At 38.6% G+C, this 17,285-nt stretch overlaps 2 protein-coding genes across 9 annotated transcripts in view; both read left to right on the top strand.

The window, feature by feature from the left end:
• Positions 1-4,994, top strand: part of LOC6040777 (hexokinase type 2) — a 48,777-nt gene extending 43,783 nt beyond the window's left edge. For 7 of the 8 annotated variants that reach the window (XM_038256958.1, XM_038256957.1, XM_038256951.1 and 4 more), the window contains 4 exons: positions 1,781-1,880; positions 2,283-2,478; positions 2,554-2,893; positions 3,400-4,994. In XM_038256958.1, the coding sequence (XP_038112886.1) occupies positions 1,781-1,880; positions 2,283-2,478; positions 2,554-2,893; positions 3,400-3,573 (810 nt within the window). In that variant the 3' untranslated portion in view covers positions 3,574-4,994. The remainder of the gene's footprint in view (positions 1-1,780; positions 1,881-2,282; positions 2,479-2,553; positions 2,894-3,399) is intronic. The other variant, XM_038256953.1, reaches the window with a different exon arrangement.
• A 7,830-nt stretch (positions 4,995-12,824) lies between these two features.
• On the top strand, positions 12,825-16,996 carry LOC6051635 (peroxisomal N(1)-acetyl-spermine/spermidine oxidase). Its single transcript, XM_038255221.1, has 4 exons — positions 12,825-13,521; positions 13,584-14,831; positions 15,384-16,583; positions 16,643-16,996. Exons 1-4 carry the CDS (start codon positions 13,349-13,351, stop codon positions 16,908-16,910), a joined length of 2,889 nt encoding a protein of 962 aa, XP_038111149.1. The 5' UTR covers positions 12,825-13,348; the 3' UTR covers positions 16,911-16,996.
• Positions 16,997-17,285: the final 289 nt, after the last annotated feature.

The raw sequence follows: 17,285 nt of genomic DNA, 5'->3' as shown, positions 1-17,285 counted from the left end.
AATTAGACTGTCCCGATTTTCCCCTAGTTGGCGGTGATGACCTTAAGACAACTTGATTAATATTTTTTTATATACAACATGCATGTTAAAACTTATCCAAAATTTAACTGTTATAATTTTATTTGTTGTCTTTTTATTTGTTATTTTAGACATTTAAAGAGAGGCTTGTCTAGTCATGACAAGCAAAAAATAAAAAATAAAGATATGTATTTATAAGAGACTTATTTAATTTGAACCACATTGGATAAGATATAAAATAGGAACCAAAGCTCAACAAAGAACAAAAAAAAATCTTTCAAGCTAACTAAAAACTGCTATCCTTTTTAGGTTGAAGTGTAGATTTCCACCAATGAATAGTATTAAGCTAATTCTATGATTTAAAACTTGAAAAACATGCAAATATAATGAAAACATAGATTTTAATAATGTTTTAAAAAATTCCCGGGATCCCGGGATTTCGAAAATATTTTTCCCGTTGCCCGGGAAATTCAAAACCCGGGAAAATTGGACGCCCTAGTCACAAATAATAAAAAAAAATGTTTTTTCTGAAATTCGCTTATTCTAGGGAAGGTCTTTCTTATGCAAATTTTACAAATTGAGTAAAACTGAACGTGGGACAAAACAAGCTGTTATACGATCACATTTTTACGATTTCTGAATCGTAATAAATGTATTGCTTTTGAAAGTTACTTTACAGTATTTTTTGAAATCTTGGAAGAAACGTAACATGATGAAATTAACGCACTCTGATTGACAGATGCTACAGCTACGTTCAACGTTCGTATATGTCGAACATCACGAGGCATCAAAAATAGGAGTGTGAAACAGAAAACAGCAAAAACAACAAAAAAAAGTAACGAACGAAGAGACAGCCCCTAGAAAATGATGAAATATCCATGCGTCTGGTCGAAATGGATGTCCAAGGTGACTTTTATGCAGTCTAACTAGGTGGGAAGCAATTTGGGGGTTTGAGGTTACATAATTTTGCTGTTATTTTCACACCAAGTTAATACAACTTTTATGTTTCTGCGAGCACTGCACAACACCAACCAATTCACTCTACCACAAAATCCATCCTGTACATTACAACTCCATTCAAGCACACACGACACTTAAGCATAAAACACATAATTAGTTTCATAAATTTCTAAGAAATTGACAACATCTCTTCAGCATTTCTTTTCTGACGAATACTAACCATTCTGACTGTAACAAACTAGACTGTCATAAAGCTCATCATCTCTTAATTATAATATTCTTAAGGCGAAATGTAGACAAGATTGCAAAAGAATTCAGTATGCATGTCATTTCTATATTGAAAACATGTTCATTTTTATATATTTGTTTTTACTCCAAAGACCATGCGTCTCCATTGAATTGCAATGTTCGCATGCTTGCAATGGAGACGCATGGTTGTTTGTCGAAAATAATTTCAATAACTATTTCAAAACATTTCTGAGTTGAATTTGTCATAAACATTGCTAGTTTTTAAATTAGTTTACATGCATTTTCATTTTAGGTTATGTTTTCTTTTCCTTTGCACGTATAATTTACGATTTTCGTTTTCTTTTCTTCTTTCTTTCTTTCTCGATACGATGACCGAAATATCTCTATGATTGTTTCTTTCGCACGATTCATTCTAAAAAAAAATACATTAAAAAAAAATCACCGCTCGTGATCGCCGTGAATGTGCGCAATTATATATCGCTTTCTCCCTGTGTCACGAACACCACGAACCGCACGCAATCTGTATCCTCCTCCACCTTCTCACGATACGCAGGATGTTCAAATCGAAATCTGTGCCATTCTCAACGATACCACGGGTACGCTGATGTCCTGTGCGTGGAAGAACCACAACTGTAGAATCGGACTGATCGTCGGTATGTAGGATCTTCTAGTTCGGATTTAAGGCAAACAAAAAATGCCGGAAGTGGGAACTGTTTTGTGTGTGTTTGTTAATTTTGTTTTTAACTTTTTTTTGTGTGCTAACAAGTTGACCTTCAAATGAAAGTGTGTCCCGCATCTAATAACCGGCCTTCGAAATCTTATTAGCTGTTCTCTCCGTGCAAAATTGGAATAAACCGTTCAGATTGGTGGTGTTGGGTTTGAAAATCTGCTTGCTTGAAATTGTTTTCCGATTGTTTTGTTTTAGTTTTCCACATTCGTCCCTCCATCAATGCACCCAAATATCCCGCCCACACCTGTCCATTCTACCTTTTTTTTCCTTTTCAAAGTCAAGAATTGTTTCCGAAAAGCTAATCGAATTTTCTTCTACTAAAAAGGCACCGGCAGCAACGCGTGCTACGTCGAGAAGGTCGAGAACTGCGAAATGTTCGACGGCTACAAGGACCCGAACAAACAGCACGTCCTGATCAACACCGAGTGGGGCGCGTTCGGCGATAACGGCGCGCTCGACTTTGTCCGGACAGAGTACGACCGGGAGATCGATCACTTCAGTATAAACAAGGGCAGACAGATGTGAGTATCAGTTTGAGGTCCTCTACTGCAAGGTACAAATTCACTCATTTCTGGTCTTCCCCTCCCACCCGTCAGACAAGAGAAGATGATCTCCGGAATGTACATGGGCGAGCTGGCTCGCCTGGCCATCGTCAAGTTCACCAAGGCCGGCCTGCTGTTCGGTGGCGTCGGTTCCGACATCCTGTTCAAGCGGGGCCAGTTCTTCACCAAGTACGTGTCAGAAATCGAGTCCGACAAGCCCGGAACGTACAGCTACTGCCGCGACGTGCTCGACGAGTTGGGCCTGGAGCACGCCACCGACGAGGACTGCGCGAACGTGCGCTACATCTGCGAGTGCGTGTCGAGCCGGGCCGCCCACCTCGTGTCCGCCGGTATCGCCGCCCTCATCAACAAGATGGACGAGAAGAGTGTGACGGTAGGTTTGGATAAATTAGGGTATAGAAAAGCTTGGATATACTCAATAGCACGTGTAAATGTGCGCAAATTGCAGTGTCAACGTCATGGCTAACAAACGCGACTGTGATGTGACCATTAATATAATTTGTCATTTGTCACTTACTTGTTCAGAACCAAACTCAATTCAATTCAATTTCAAGAGAGCACACGGGCATCGATATACAGGTGTTAACCAATTAAGATTTTTCTGAAACTTAGTTTTAAGGGTTCATTTTGATCCCTCGTCTCGAATCCGTGGTCCATTTTTCTGTATCATGCAATGAATTTTCGTTTTTTCAAAAAAAAAAAAATGTTGGATTGTATCGAAAGATTAAGTGTGCTATCGTGTTAGTTCGTCGTGCGGTTGCCATTGCAATTTGCGCACTTTACATGCTACTTGTGCTGCGCAGCACGAAAAACGCTAACTAAAATGATCCAAATTTAACATTTTTATTCAACTTTTTGTCTATTTTTCTATTCTTTCAGGTCGGCGTTGACGGTTCGGTGTATCGTTTCCACCCGAAATTCCACGATCTGATGGTGCAAAAGATCAGACAGTTTGTGAAGCCCGACATCAGCTTCGACCTGATGCTGTCCGAGGACGGTTCCGGGCGCGGAGCAGCACTCGTGGCCGCGGTGGCGTGTAGAGAAGCCCACTAGGAAGGACCTTCCCTCACCGCCTCACCTAACCTCAGCTCAGCAGCAGCTACTCTTAAAAAAAAACAAACACAACCAACAAAACAAAGAAAAGCCCCTCATCAACCAGATACACAACTACTATACTAGTGATTTAGCGGATAATTATAAAACAAGTTAAAGAGAGAAACAAAAAAAACAAAACCCACAGCAGGAAAAAAAACAGACCGCAAGAGGATTGCTACTATAAAGTAATTAACCGTAATAGGAAATGTTTTAAATGTAAGTCGAAACAGCAGAGAATAACAAAATGCATGAACGATTAGCAGAGATCAAATTTATTTTCAAAGCAGCAAAGCAAAATCTTACAATGAAATTGAACCCCCAAAAACAAAAAAAAAACTCCGAATACCATTGTGAATGCAAAGCAATCCCGGCGCGAAGGTTCAGTTAAGTGTACATTAATTAGTTGTAAAACAAGAAATTTAAAAATACCCACCCTCCATTTTTCATCCCCCAACCCACGATTTCGACTGCGCGAAATCCGCCGCCGGTCCACAGGTTCAAGTTTTCTTTTTGTTTTTTTTTATAGTTTAAGTAGCGAAACGCAGAACCCAGTCGCCCAATCTGGCATCTGGAAGGGAAAAAAACATGTTGTGAATCCTATTGTAAATACAGACTTTTTTCGACGTGCGCGTTAGAAAGGCTACAAGTTAAACTAAAACAACAACTCCTCAAAAGAAGACGAAAACGGGACAAACCTCAGCAGAGCGGGGCGAGTTTCGCAGTTTGCGCGACATTGATTTCGGCTTTTTAACGGTTATTTTTGTGTTCTAGGAACAGTTTTAATTAGAGAAGAAAAAAGTGAATGAAAATAAAGCGAATGTTTTTATAAGAACGAATTGAAAAAAAAAGATGCTGTTTTTAGTGATATAAATTCAAATATTACCCACTGCACTGAAATAGACAATGACAACGTCCGGTTTTTTTTTTCTTTAGTTTTCTTCCCCCGCCCATCGAAATGAAACTGTTATGATGATGTTAGTTTTTCTAGATTGTAATGTTTTAGTTATTATATTTATAAAACAAAAAGAGAAGCAAACAAACACACCCACTATCATTTCCTAGGACAGCATACAAGTAAGAAAAAAACAAAGTCAAAATACATGGACGAAAATGGAGAAAAATAAGAAGAGCTTGAGTTTGGCTTAAATGTGGGAAATTGATAACAAACAAAACAAGTAATAATTTAAATTATGTATATCAATACAATTAATAACGAAACAATAGCAAAGTGTACATTATTAAAATTAAACAGAGAGAATTACAAAAAATGCTAACTGTAATTTAAAAATAAAGAAATAATTTAAAGAAAATTATTATAATACTGTTGACAGTGAAAGATGAAAATAAAGAAAAACATTATTGATCTAGTAGATTAAACATCGATACCTCCTTTTATTTAGAAAAAATGCCATATCCCAGTTTATTTGTTAACCTTCTGTAAACCAGTCCCACAAAGGCTTCATGCCGCAAGCCGACGTATGTAGGGACAACGCGAGAAACCTGATCGTGAACAAAAGTTGGATAGGTGGAACCGGTACTTCAACGAGCACCTCAACGACGATGAAGCGAACGGTGCAAGGGTTCGGTTCAAAACCACTCACTCAAACGAACACGACCCACTAGCTGCCAGCTCTACGGCCGCAATCGTTTCAAAATGTGAAACAAATACCTACTTCGTGAATTTCTTTGCTTGCTTCGCTTACTGCTTACTTACCCGAGTCACAAACGAATATGTAACAAAGCAGATCGCCGATATAGAACGCAATCGGTCTTTCTGAGCTCTTCGCTGTACAACCCGATTGGAGTGAAAGGGAGAGCAAAGAGAGAATATTCAGTAGCGATTGGTGTGGAAGTGAGGAAGCGATCAGAACAGTTTTGCGTCGCGTTCGATTTGTGATCGCGAGTGAATGAGTCATTAGGTCTATTCCCGTACTGCAGAATTCTGCAATTCTGCACAAAAACGGCAGCAGAGCGTTCCCGTACTTTTCTACAACAAAAGTAACTTTTCTCTCAGGCAGAACTTCTGCAGTGAGAGAGGTAGAAGTTGCAGCAAAACCGTTCCCGTACTTTTCTGCAAGCTCTCTCTTCTCTTTCTTGTTGAAAAGTTACTGCAATTTGGTGTGATGGATGTTGACTACACGCTTACATAAAATTAAGCATTTTATTATAAGTTGTAATAATAAATGATTTTGGGGTAGTTTTTATGTTTGGTTTTATTGAGACCGATTTTTTTATGTTAACGATTTTAGGCTTAGTTCATTTATTTAAATGATGTAGCGATTTTTCCAGTGTTAATATTTTTACCGGATAAAAAAGAAAACTTAAGCCATAGTATTACAGCACGGCTAGTACCCCAACAAAAATTTTACTATAAAAATAAATTGTTTTTAAAAACTTTTAAAAGACACATTTCTTTTGAGTTTCATAATTTCAAATTGATATTTGTTTAGGAATGATTTTTGATCTTCAATTATTTTCGAATATACCTCGGAATATACTAAATATGTGTGTTAAATAACAGGTAAATTTAATTGGCAAATAATTAGTTATACCTACCTTTAACGGTGCTACCAATTTGTATTCTTATATGAACCAAAAAATGTTATTTTGTCGAAATTAAAATTCTTAAATTCTCAAATTCTCAAATTCTTAAATTCTTAAATTCTTAAATTCTTAAATTCTTAAATTCTTAAATTCTTAAATTCTTAAATTCTTAAATTCTTAAATTCTTAAATTCTTAAATTCTTAAATTCTTAAATTCTTAAATTCTTAAATTCTTAAATTCTTAAATTCTTAAATTCTTAAATTCTTAAATTCTTAAATTCTTAAATTCTTAAATTCTTAAATTCTTAAATTCTTAAATTCTTAAATTCTTAAATTCTTAAATTCTTAAATTCTTAAATTCTTAAATTCTTAAATTCTTAAATTCTTAAATTCTTAAATTCTTAAATTCTTAAATTCTTAAATTCTTAAATTCTTAAATTCTTAAATTCTTAAATTCTTAAATTCTTAAATTCTTAAATTCTTAAATTCTTAAATTCTTAAATTCTTAAATTCTTAAATTCTTAAATTCTTAAATTCTTAAATTCTTAAATTCTTAAATTCTTAAATTCTTAAATTCTTAAATTCTTAAATTCTTAAATTCTTAAATTCTTAAATTCTTAAATTCTTAAATTCTTAAATTCTTAAATTCTTAAATTCTTAAATTCTTAAATTCTTAAATTCTTAAATTCTTAAATTCATAAATTCTTAAATTCTTAAATTCTTAAATTCTTAAATTCTTAAATTCTTAAATTCTTAAATTCTTAAATTCTTAAATTCTTAAATTCTTAAATTCATAAATTCTTAAATTCTTAAACTCTTGAACTTTTAATTTCTACGCCATCTTGAAGCATAATAAGTACACATTTTTTGAAGTCATCTTTTAGGTTATAAACTCAAATTTAGAGGATTTAGAGATTGGAAATTTTGACTGTTCCCATTTTATTTATATTTGAGTTTTAAAAATTTGGATTTACAGATTTTTTATTTTACTTTTATTTGAAATTATAATTTTTTTAAGTTTCTGTCATATTATTTTTAATTGTAGCTTTTAAATTTGTTGTTTCCTGAACTCAGAAATATTAAAAAAAAATATTATTTTATCTCGAATTTTTTTCAACCTTTTTTTTATTTTGATTTTTTTAAATTAAGATTTTTTTGAACTTTAATCATTTTGAAATATTTAGTTTTTATTTATTAGATTTTTTAAGCTCAAAGCTCAATTCTGGAGCTTTTTTAAAGGTCCAATAACACAAATTTTGAATTTTTGCTTTTTGGGTGTTTTCTAACACCCCTGACTCAAGGCGGTTTCAAAAACACCCAAAAAGCAAAAACTGAAAATTTGGTTTATTGGACCTTTAAAAAAAAAAAAAAAAACTCCCGAATTTATTGTTTTGTTTTAAGTTTCTTGATGTGGAAATATTAGTTTTTTTTATATTTTTAATTATGGATTTCTTAATTTCCAGATTGCTTAATTTATGTGTATCAAAATTTTTGATTTTGTGATCATTTTTTTATTTGTCAATTTTACTGCGTCACCGTTGTTCTTTCATGTGACATCCAGTCATAATTTATTATGTTATCCTGAATAATCTTTCAAACATTCTGCTATTAAACATGTATTTATGGTCCCTTCTATAGAAAACCTTTGTTTGTCTTTTTTATCATATTTATTAAACGTACCTGTCACACTCATTTGTAAAATTGTTTACCTAATGTAAAATTTTAAGTTGTTTCTAATATATGATTTCTACCTAAGCATAATTAATTTCTAGTTACCTAATAAATACTACATCCTTCATTTTTTAAATAAAATGATGTGCTGCATAAAACAATAATGTCCCAGTTCTAGAGGTAAACTTCTTTCAATTACTTTTTTTGTCAACCATTTTTTTAAATACTTTGAAATACATAATTAAAAAAATAATACCCAGTTTGAGTAAATCTTCTCAACTGTGTATAATGTTGCAAAAAAAGTACTGGAACACGCTACCCAGGCAAAAATTTTGCCGCGTCTCTCCTTGCAGAACTTCTGCAAAAGAGAGAGATGAAGAGAGCGAGCTGAAAAGTACGGGAACGTGCTACAAAAAAGTGACTTATGCTGGCTGCAGAATTCTGCAGAAGCTGCAGAAATTCTGCAATTCTGCAAGTACGGGAATAGACCTATTGTGAAGCAATCAGGACCCTTGCGTAGGAGTCAAACATGGAACGCCCGCAGCTGATAAACAGTTTCCAACACCTAACCTATAGACTTGGCATGAATACGACGAAGACGAAGTACACGAGAGAAAAGGGTTCAAGACGACCGCCCTCAAGTCTCACCCCTCTAGCTTTAAATAATAATGTGTTGGAAGAGGTAAGCGAGTTCGTGTACTTGAGATCGTTGGTAACCGCCGACAATGACACCAGCAATCCGGACTCGTATTTTTGCTGGGAATCGTAATTTGGATTACGGAAGACCCGCACTTTGGATTGAGTGCTACGCCGCACGCCGCAAAACACTGAAAGAAACGGAACGAGGACTATGGCCTCGAGACCTGGAGACTTTGAACGGAAGGTGCTACGAACGGTCTACGGTGGAGTGCAGGCATTTGACAGAGTGTGCCGAAGACGCATGAACCATAAACCTCACGCGTTTCTTGAAGAACCGACCCTCGCTACAGTTGATCACGATACTTGATGTCCTTGTTGGGTCTCGTCATCTTAAAGACTTCGATTACGTTAAACTTAAGAGTTTTTAGCTCTTCTCTCAGCACACTCACATCCATGTCGTACAGGCCTCGGAGGACCTGTTTCATGGGGCGTTTACCTGGATCGTCATGGCTGTAGTATTCCATCTCTATATTGTTCACAATCGAAAAGCACCAGATTTTATAAACCCGGTCAGCCACTTTCGCACCTTTTCCCAACGTTCAACTACTTCTTTCTCGCTCACGTCAAATGAAAAGAGTAGCGAACTGGGTTTCTGGCTATTTTTGAGCGTCCTTGCTCAAACTACTTTGTTTTGTATTCTTTAACTTCTTCAATTCAACCGATCCTGTTGGTGAGAACCAGGCCTGCAAAATGTTTCCAACCCAGCGTACACATGAAGCAAACCAAAATGTCAGTTCACTGCTAGCATCTGACTGAAAGCCTACTGTGTCCGTTCAACCACTGCCGCCTGACTCGTGCCGGTCGGCTACTGGAGAATGAGAGACGTGAAAAAATGAGCTACACTCACTCAATTCGTGTCGTATGACTGACTCGTAAAATCCTCTCTAAACACTATTTTGACTATTTTTAAACAATTGAATGGTTCTAGACTGTGCAAAACACTTAAAACAACCATAACTTATATTCAAAATTACATTTCCACGCATAAAAACCAACTTTTTGTGTAAAAACTTGTTTCTTTATTTGTGTGCGTGCAACGTCGAATGAGCGTTGGTCGACTACTGCCTCGTATACAGGAGAAAAGCAACTCGCGACAAAATTTTGAGGTTAGGAATTTTGACAGGTATGATTTTCATAAAGTATTCGCCTCCTTTTCCTTCCCACAGAAAACCTGGGAACGAATGTAGCTGTCAAACTAGGCCAAAATGTTAAAGTCACTCACAAAATGAACTTTGAGTGATTTGAGTTCATTTCTGACGTCACGATTTTCTCCTCTATAGGCAAGAAAACCGTGACGTAGCAAATGAACTCAAAGAACTCAGTATTTATTTTGTGAGTGCCATTTGAGTGGTTTGACAGGTGTCAAATCGGGACTTAGCATTTTTTTGAATTTGAATTTGCTTCCGATTGCGCGAAATGTCATAACACGAGTTTTTTTCCGTATTAGTGCCCGTGTGCTTGTCCGTGCTTCTGGTCGTGTTCGTGTACGTGCACCTGACCACGTAGTTGCCTGTTCCTGGTCGTTCCCGTGGCCGTGTTCTTGTCCTGACTTCTGCCCGTGTTCGTGCCCGTGCTTCTGGCCGTTCTCGTGTCCCTGGCCGTGCAGGTGCCTGTTCCTGGACATTCCCGTGGCCGTGTTCCTGGTCGTGTTTGTGTCCATGCGAAACGGAACAACCGGAACAAAATTATAATTTTAAATGCTAAGTCCTGGAACTGACACCTGTCAAAAAAGTTCATTTGGTTGTTTACCTTTGAGGTTAAGTTCCGAGCTTTTCTCCTTTATTGCAGCTGCTCAGTGAGCTAGGGCACTCACGACTGAGTCGGGTTTGTTTATGTCACGGTTTTGCGATTCAGTGAATGGATCTGAAGAAATCATGTATGCGTCGTCGATTTTCGCGTCAGAACCCCTGACATTTTCAGCTCTGGTGAGAACCACCTCTTTTGCTTACCTTGCGACATTTTTTGCACATTTTAGGAGCTAATATCGATGCACTTCCGGTGATCCCCAAGGGAATCTGACAAATCCTTTCGCACTCTTGAGCAGTGTTGTTCTATGGAACACGATCTCAAAACTTGAAAATATCAAAAATCGTCAAGGACCAACACGAGAAAAGGACGGATAAGCATTTTGACAGCTGAAACTTTTTTGAAAATTCCAAGACAACAAGTAACTTTTTCACAAAACTCGAAGTGTTCAACAATAGTTGACCTTCCCAGCTACCTTCTAACGCTGCAGGTTTTGTTAAATAGTTACCTGTTGGCTCAGAATTTGCGAAATAGTTCTAACTGTCAAAATGCTTATGCGCCCTTTTCAAATGTTGCTCCAGAAATTAAAACTTTAACGTGTGAGCGCCAGGTCCTGTCATGGATGCGAGCTAATATTTAGGATATATTTGGGACCCGTAAATGACCGCAAAATTGACAAAATTGAATTAGTTAGTCCTGAACGCCAGTTGTAAACATTCGACGTTTTTCGATGGATTCTCGATCAATTTATGATCATCTAATTAAAAAATGCTTTGACTTTTTCATCTACACAGCAAATAAAGTAGTAATCCAGCTGCGTGTAAAAGGCGTGTGTGTAAAATAAATTTTGTATTATTTTATGAAATTCTGCGTAATATTACAGCCTGAATTGTGTAGCCCATCAGCATGGGAAACCTACTTGACCGAAATGTGAAGCTCACATATAGGGGAGAGTGGGGAGACTTGATCCCCGGGGAGACTTGATCCCAAGCCTGTATCTCGTCAGCATGTGGGTAAAACAATTAGCTTTGTTCTAGAAAGTGGTGCGAAATTGACTAAAACTCATTGTAGAAAACAAAGAAAAAAATTAAAAAATGTTTGGATTGAGTTACACACATTTTTCTAAGAAGTGCTGCAAAAAACTTCCAAGAGATCTTTTTTCTTTGTTTTGATAAGTATAGAAAACACTCAAAAATTATTCAAAAAAATATTTTTTATACATGAATTGTTTGATAAACATATCAACTCCAAAACCCTTACGCATTTGACGTTAAATTTATCGTCATACTATTTTTACAATCAATTGTTTAAAAAAGTGCGTTAAGGGAGACTTGATCCCTGCATTTTTACAGTCACTGGAATCAGCCCCAAGATTAAAAAATTGGCTGGGTTTTCGTACATAGTTTCCTTTAGTATAGTTGTACATAACTAACTGCAGTTTGAACCATTTTTCAAAAGTTTTGTAAACAAAAACTACCAGCTTTTGTAAACATGCTCAATTTAGGTCTAAAAAAGAAAATTTTAAGTTTTTAAATATTTTACATGCTAAACTTGTTATATTTTGAACACAAACGTACAGGTTTAATGTGAAATTGCTGTATCTTATAGAAAACTAAAAGTTTTGATGAAAAAAAAAACATTTTGCTTTAGATTTCTTCAAAATGTTGAAAGGGGGATCAAATTACCCCCAACATTTAGAAAATGCCGGTTTAAAATATTTTTTTAAAAAGCTTGGCATTATTCGAAGAGTTTATCTGATCTGAATCTGATCTTGATCTGAATGCCCTTATCAGCCAAACATAGTTGAATGTTTAAGCTTTCAATTCATGCAAAAAGATCATAGTTTTGTGAGAAATTGACAGAGTTATGTGCGATACAAAAAAAGGGGATCAAGTCTCCCCACTCTCCCCTACGTTTATCCTCTCTATTTTTCATCGTTCTGATGGCCGAGCGGGCTAAGGCACCAGTCCTTACTGTAGGTGCTGGGTTTGAGTCCCGTCGGTTGCCACTTTTTTGTTGTGTTTACAAAAATTGTACATGCAGTGTGTAATATTAAGTGTCTTTTTTGACGAAGGTGATGTGCATGCTTTTGCATGCGATTTTACTATCGGATTTTTTGCTGTGTACACGTTCTTAAAATGCTTTTTTATTTTAAAAAACAGTGTAAATTTCATTTGTTTCCGTCAATAAAATAAATAGTTGACGGAGTTCGATGTTACACCGCATGGCAAACTAACCATAGATTTTAAAAATATTCATCTTCAGATAAGTCTTATGAGATTAAAAATGTATAAAACGTTTGATTTTATCATAAGGATTTCCACAAATTATGTATCACGACATTTCAAAAGGTCTAGAAAAACTGCCTTTTCAAGCACATTGCATTCAACTTTCACCTGTCCAAACTTGTACGCATGTGCTCGTATCAAATTTCTCCTGCAACATGTGAAGGGCACATAAAACTCCGATCATAAATCTGCTAAACACACCAATACATCGACTTCCCGGTATGTTTTATACTGATATGATTATGCGTACAAGCCGGGTCCTCTCAGCTGTTCAACAGAGGCGAATTTGTTATCGTACATCTTCCCCAACTTCATATTTATCAAGTTTATCTAAAAGTAATGTGTTTTTATATTGAGCTTTATCCCATCATTGTGCTTGTTTAATTTAGAAAGATAAGTATAAAGTTCACATGTTGCTCGGAATATGCTCTACCAAAGTGTTGGTATGTCCCAAATTTCGCAAAACAATCTGCCAGTCCAATGTATAAGTGCAACCTTAAACCACCACGTTGAGCGTATATTTACACCAATCAGATTGTCAACATTTTCCCTGCCACACAGGAGCACATAAATTGAATCCCACCCCGTCGTAATCTTATCGCATCGACCCGTCACAGACAAAAAACTTGTTATATTTTTTCTTGTTGTTTTAAGTGGTAAAGAGACACGGGCGCTTGTATTATGAAATATAAGTCCTGTTGCGGTGCGGCGTAATTGCAGAACAATTCGAACAAGCGTGCAATATAGAGCAAAAAGTGCAATATTTTATCAGAAAGTAAGCTATTATGGATCCGAGGATTCTGGTTATTGGAGCTGGAGCGGCGGGAGTGGCCGCGGCCACCCGGTTGATCGCCAAGGGGTACAAGAATTTGACCATTTTGGAGGCGGAGAACCGGATCGGTGGGCGGATCCACACGGTACCATTTGGTGCCAACGTGGTCGACCTGGGAGCGCAGTGGTGTGTATTGTCGCTGAATTTGATTAATTGACAAAATAAGTGCTCATGGATATGTCTTTCAGGTGTCACGGTGAGACGAACAATGTGTGCTATCAGCTGGGGTCAAAGCTCAACGTGTTCGATTCCAATACGGCACGGTACGAGAACTTCGAGTTGACCAAGTCCAACGGGGAGCGCGTTCCGATGGAGCAGAGCGAGAGGTTGATGGAAGCCATGTGGACGATACTGGGAACGCACAAGAATGAGCTGAGTCATTATAGGGGATCGCTGGGGTCGTTTGTGTTGGAGAAGTTCCGGTCGTTCTTGGAAACTCCGGAGTATGGAGACATAGATCACGATACGGCGTATCAGTTTTTGGAGTTCTTCCACAAGTTTGAAAACTCGATTGAATCTTCCGATAGTTGGTTCGATACCTCGGGACCGGGATATCTGCACTACTGGGAGTGCGATGGCAACCCACTGCTGAACTGGAGAGACAAAGGCTACAGAACAATCTTTGAGATTTTGATGCAACGTTACCCACTGCCTATTGCAAAAGATGCTATCAACTTGGAAGAATACACTCATTTCAACAAGTCCGTAGCTAACATTTGCTGGAACTCAGGACCGGATCAAACCGTGTCGGTTCGGTGCACAGATAACACCGTGTATGACGCTGACCACGTCATCAGTACAGTATCTCTTGGTGTCCTGAAGGAACGCTACGACACGCTGTTCACGCCCAAGTTACCTCCAATCAAAGTCAACGCCATCCAAGGTCTCTCGATCGGAACGGTCAACAAGCTGTTCTTGGAATTTAATAAGCCTTTCTGGCCAAAAGATTGGCAAGGACTCAGTCTTTTGTGGACCAAGTCCGACCTGGAAGCGGTACGATCCTCCAAGAACAGCTGGATGGAGGACGTGTTCGGCTTCTACACCGTGGATTACCAGCCAAACGTCCTGTGCGGCTGGATCTCCGGCAAAAACGGTCGCAAAATGGAACGCATCAGCGAGGACGAAGTCCGCAAAGTGTGCATGCACCTGCTGCGGAAGTTCATCAAGAACACCACCATCCCAGAGCCCAAGTCCTTCCACCGAACCACTTGGTACTCCAATCCAAACTTCCGTGGGTCGTACAGCTTCCGATCGATGACGACGGATTTGCTTAACACATCGGCTGAACACTTGGCGCTTCCGCTGACAAATTCCTGCGGAATTCCGGTGGTTCAGTTCGCCGGAGAAGCTACCCACAGCCATTACTATTCGACCGTTCACGGGGCGATCGAGACGGGTTGGCGCGAGGCGGACCGGTTGGTGGGTCTTTACGAGAGGTACGTATCGATGTTGAAAGCTGTTTTTGTGTTGTTTGTCTTGAGTTGATGTTGAGTTTCACGAGTCAATATGACAAGACAATTTCTGATCAAAATGTTCCAAGTCCTTTTCCCATGTCCGTGTTGCGTTTCTTGAGTATTGTTGGTGCATGCAAGTTTTTCTTACGTTATATTTTTCTTTTCTCTCGTTTATAGGAAAGCACATCTATGAAAGAAGTGTGCCTGCCTTTTGCCATACACAAGTAACACAAATTCCAAACCAATTCCAATTTCGCGCCTGTCTCTGATTTGCAAGTATCGTCACCCCTTGTTTTACCGAATACCGAACCGGAGATGGTCTTCCACACACATTTCCCGCTTGCTCCTAAGTTCTATATGAGATGTTTAGTTTAAGTCCGGCAGTATATTAATTGTATTTATGAATAGGTTTTACCATTTTTTCAAATAAATACAGCTTGCAGCAATACTCCAAGAAACAAGAGTATTCTTCTTGTAATACATCGCAAACTCAAAGAAATACCCAACAAATCACGATGAACCCCCTCATTTTAGGCTTTTCACGACTCGAACCGAGCAAGGACCGAAGGCGTACGTTGACGTATTGATTTTAGGTGCCGGAATGGCCGGGTTAGGTGCCGCAAAAGCGTTACGAACCTCCGGAAAGACGTTTGCCCTGTTGGAGGCACAGTCTGTGGCAGGAGGTAGAATCAGCACCGTTCCCATGAAGGCCCAAGCTGGAGTAGATCGAGAGGGGCCACGAATTGACGCCGGAGCTCAGTGGTTGCATGGAAGGCAGAACGATCTGCACGGGATTGCGGTTGAAAATGACTTGCTGAGGGAGGAACTGTCCGAAGAGGGTTTGGGCGATTACCTGAGAGACGATCGGTACCGAGTTGATGACTTCTTGGTGCAGAAAGTGGACTTTCTCGTCGGACAAATACTGGAAGAGTGTGAAGGGTTTGCTAAGAAGGGCTGTGAAGAGTTTCCGACCTCGGTAGACACTTATCTTAGAGAACAGTTTGAGCGAAGGATTGGAGAGACGTTCCGGCAGGATGAGCAGGAACTAGCTAGACAACTACTGGATTGGCACATTCGATTCCAAATTATAGACAATTCTTGCATGAGCATGAAGGATATTTCAGCGAAGCTATGGGGAAGCTACTCGTTCAACGGCGAGAGTTGCCAAGCTCACATCAACATGAAATACGGCTTTCAAGCTCTGGTGGATTGCCTGGTAGACGACATTGGTCACGAAAAGATAGTTTTCAACAAGGAAGTCAGCGAGATTCGCTGGAAGGACTTGAAGTCACGTGTTGTAGTGAAATGCTCCGACGGAACATCCTACAGCTGCCAGCATCTCATCGTAACTTTCTCGCTTGGTGTTCTCAAGGCATCGCTCAACAAACTCTTCCAACCTGCCCTACCCAAGTCCTACCGGCGGTCTATCCGAAACATTGGATTTGGAACGATAGACAAAATCTTCCTCCAATTTGAATCCGCATGGTGGGAAGACAGCCAAGGAATCCAGCTTGTTTGGAGCGACACCTTGGAAAAGGACTCCCACTGGACGCGATACCTGTCCGGGTTCGACATAGTTGACCCCGGACCACCAAACACTCTGCTGGGCTGGGTCGGAAGCTACGGAGCGCTCGAGATGGAGAAGCTGTCCGACGAGCAGATCGTCGATGATTGCGTCTTCATACTGAGAAAGTTCACCAACAAAAAGGTCCCAGAACCGATCAATTTCTACTGGTAAGAAATGAATCCCAAAAATTTAAAGTTCAAATGCTAAAATTCCCCTAATCCCACAGCACCCGATGGCACTCGAACCCGTTCGTCCGGGGTTCCTACAGCTACACCTCGACCAACTGTGACTACGAGCCGGACTTTCAACGGTCGCTGCTGGAAACCCTGATCTGCGATGGGCACGAAACGAAGACCGGCGGTTCAATACAGGCCGGAAAGAGCGATTCGGCCACGGTTCGATTTGCCGGAGAGGCCTGCCACCCCAAGTACTTTTCCACCGTCCACGGAGCATATCAGTCCGGTTTGGAGCAAGCGCAAAAGTTGCTCCATTAGGATTAAAATTGATTGTTTTAAAAAGCTGGATTCTTTTTCTACTTGAATGTTTTAATTGTTATTTTAATAAAAGCTTCCTGAGAAGACGGAGGAGTGTTTGACTTACCTTGGCCTAGCGGATGTTCCATGAATCTCCGGAAAAGTTTGTTTCACAATCTTGCATTTGCATTTACACTATACATATCTTTTTTATTAAACCTTGATTTTTAGAGTTTTACACAAATGATTTTCAAACACAATCACTAGAAATGAAATCACAGCGAAATAGCTCTAAATTATGAATTCAATTCTGTTGTGTTCAGCTCACAGATATCACCATACAATCGAAGCACGATTAAAATGTAATCATTGCGAAATACATTGCCTTATAAATAG

Source organism: Culex quinquefasciatus, chromosome 2 (genome assembly GCF_015732765.1).
Source record: "Culex quinquefasciatus strain JHB chromosome 2, VPISU_Cqui_1.0_pri_paternal, whole genome shotgun sequence".
NCBI lineage: Eukaryota > Metazoa > Arthropoda > Insecta > Diptera > Culicidae > Culex > Culex quinquefasciatus.
This window is presented reverse-complemented; position numbering and strand designations above follow the sequence as displayed.

Bases quoted from the DNA above. Each gene is read 5' to 3' on its own strand.
- LOC6051635 (XM_038255221.1), top strand. From the start codon at position 13,349: ATGGATCCGAGGATTCTGGTTATTGGAGCTGGAGCGGCGGGAGTGGCC. The intron at 14,832-15,383 runs GTACGTATCGAT...CCCTCATTTTAG, and splicing joins TTGGTGGGTCTTTACGAGAG to GCTTTTCACGACTCGAACCG. The intron at 16,584-16,642 runs GTAAGAAATGAA...CTAATCCCACAG, and splicing joins GAACCGATCAATTTCTACTG to CACCCGATGGCACTCGAACC.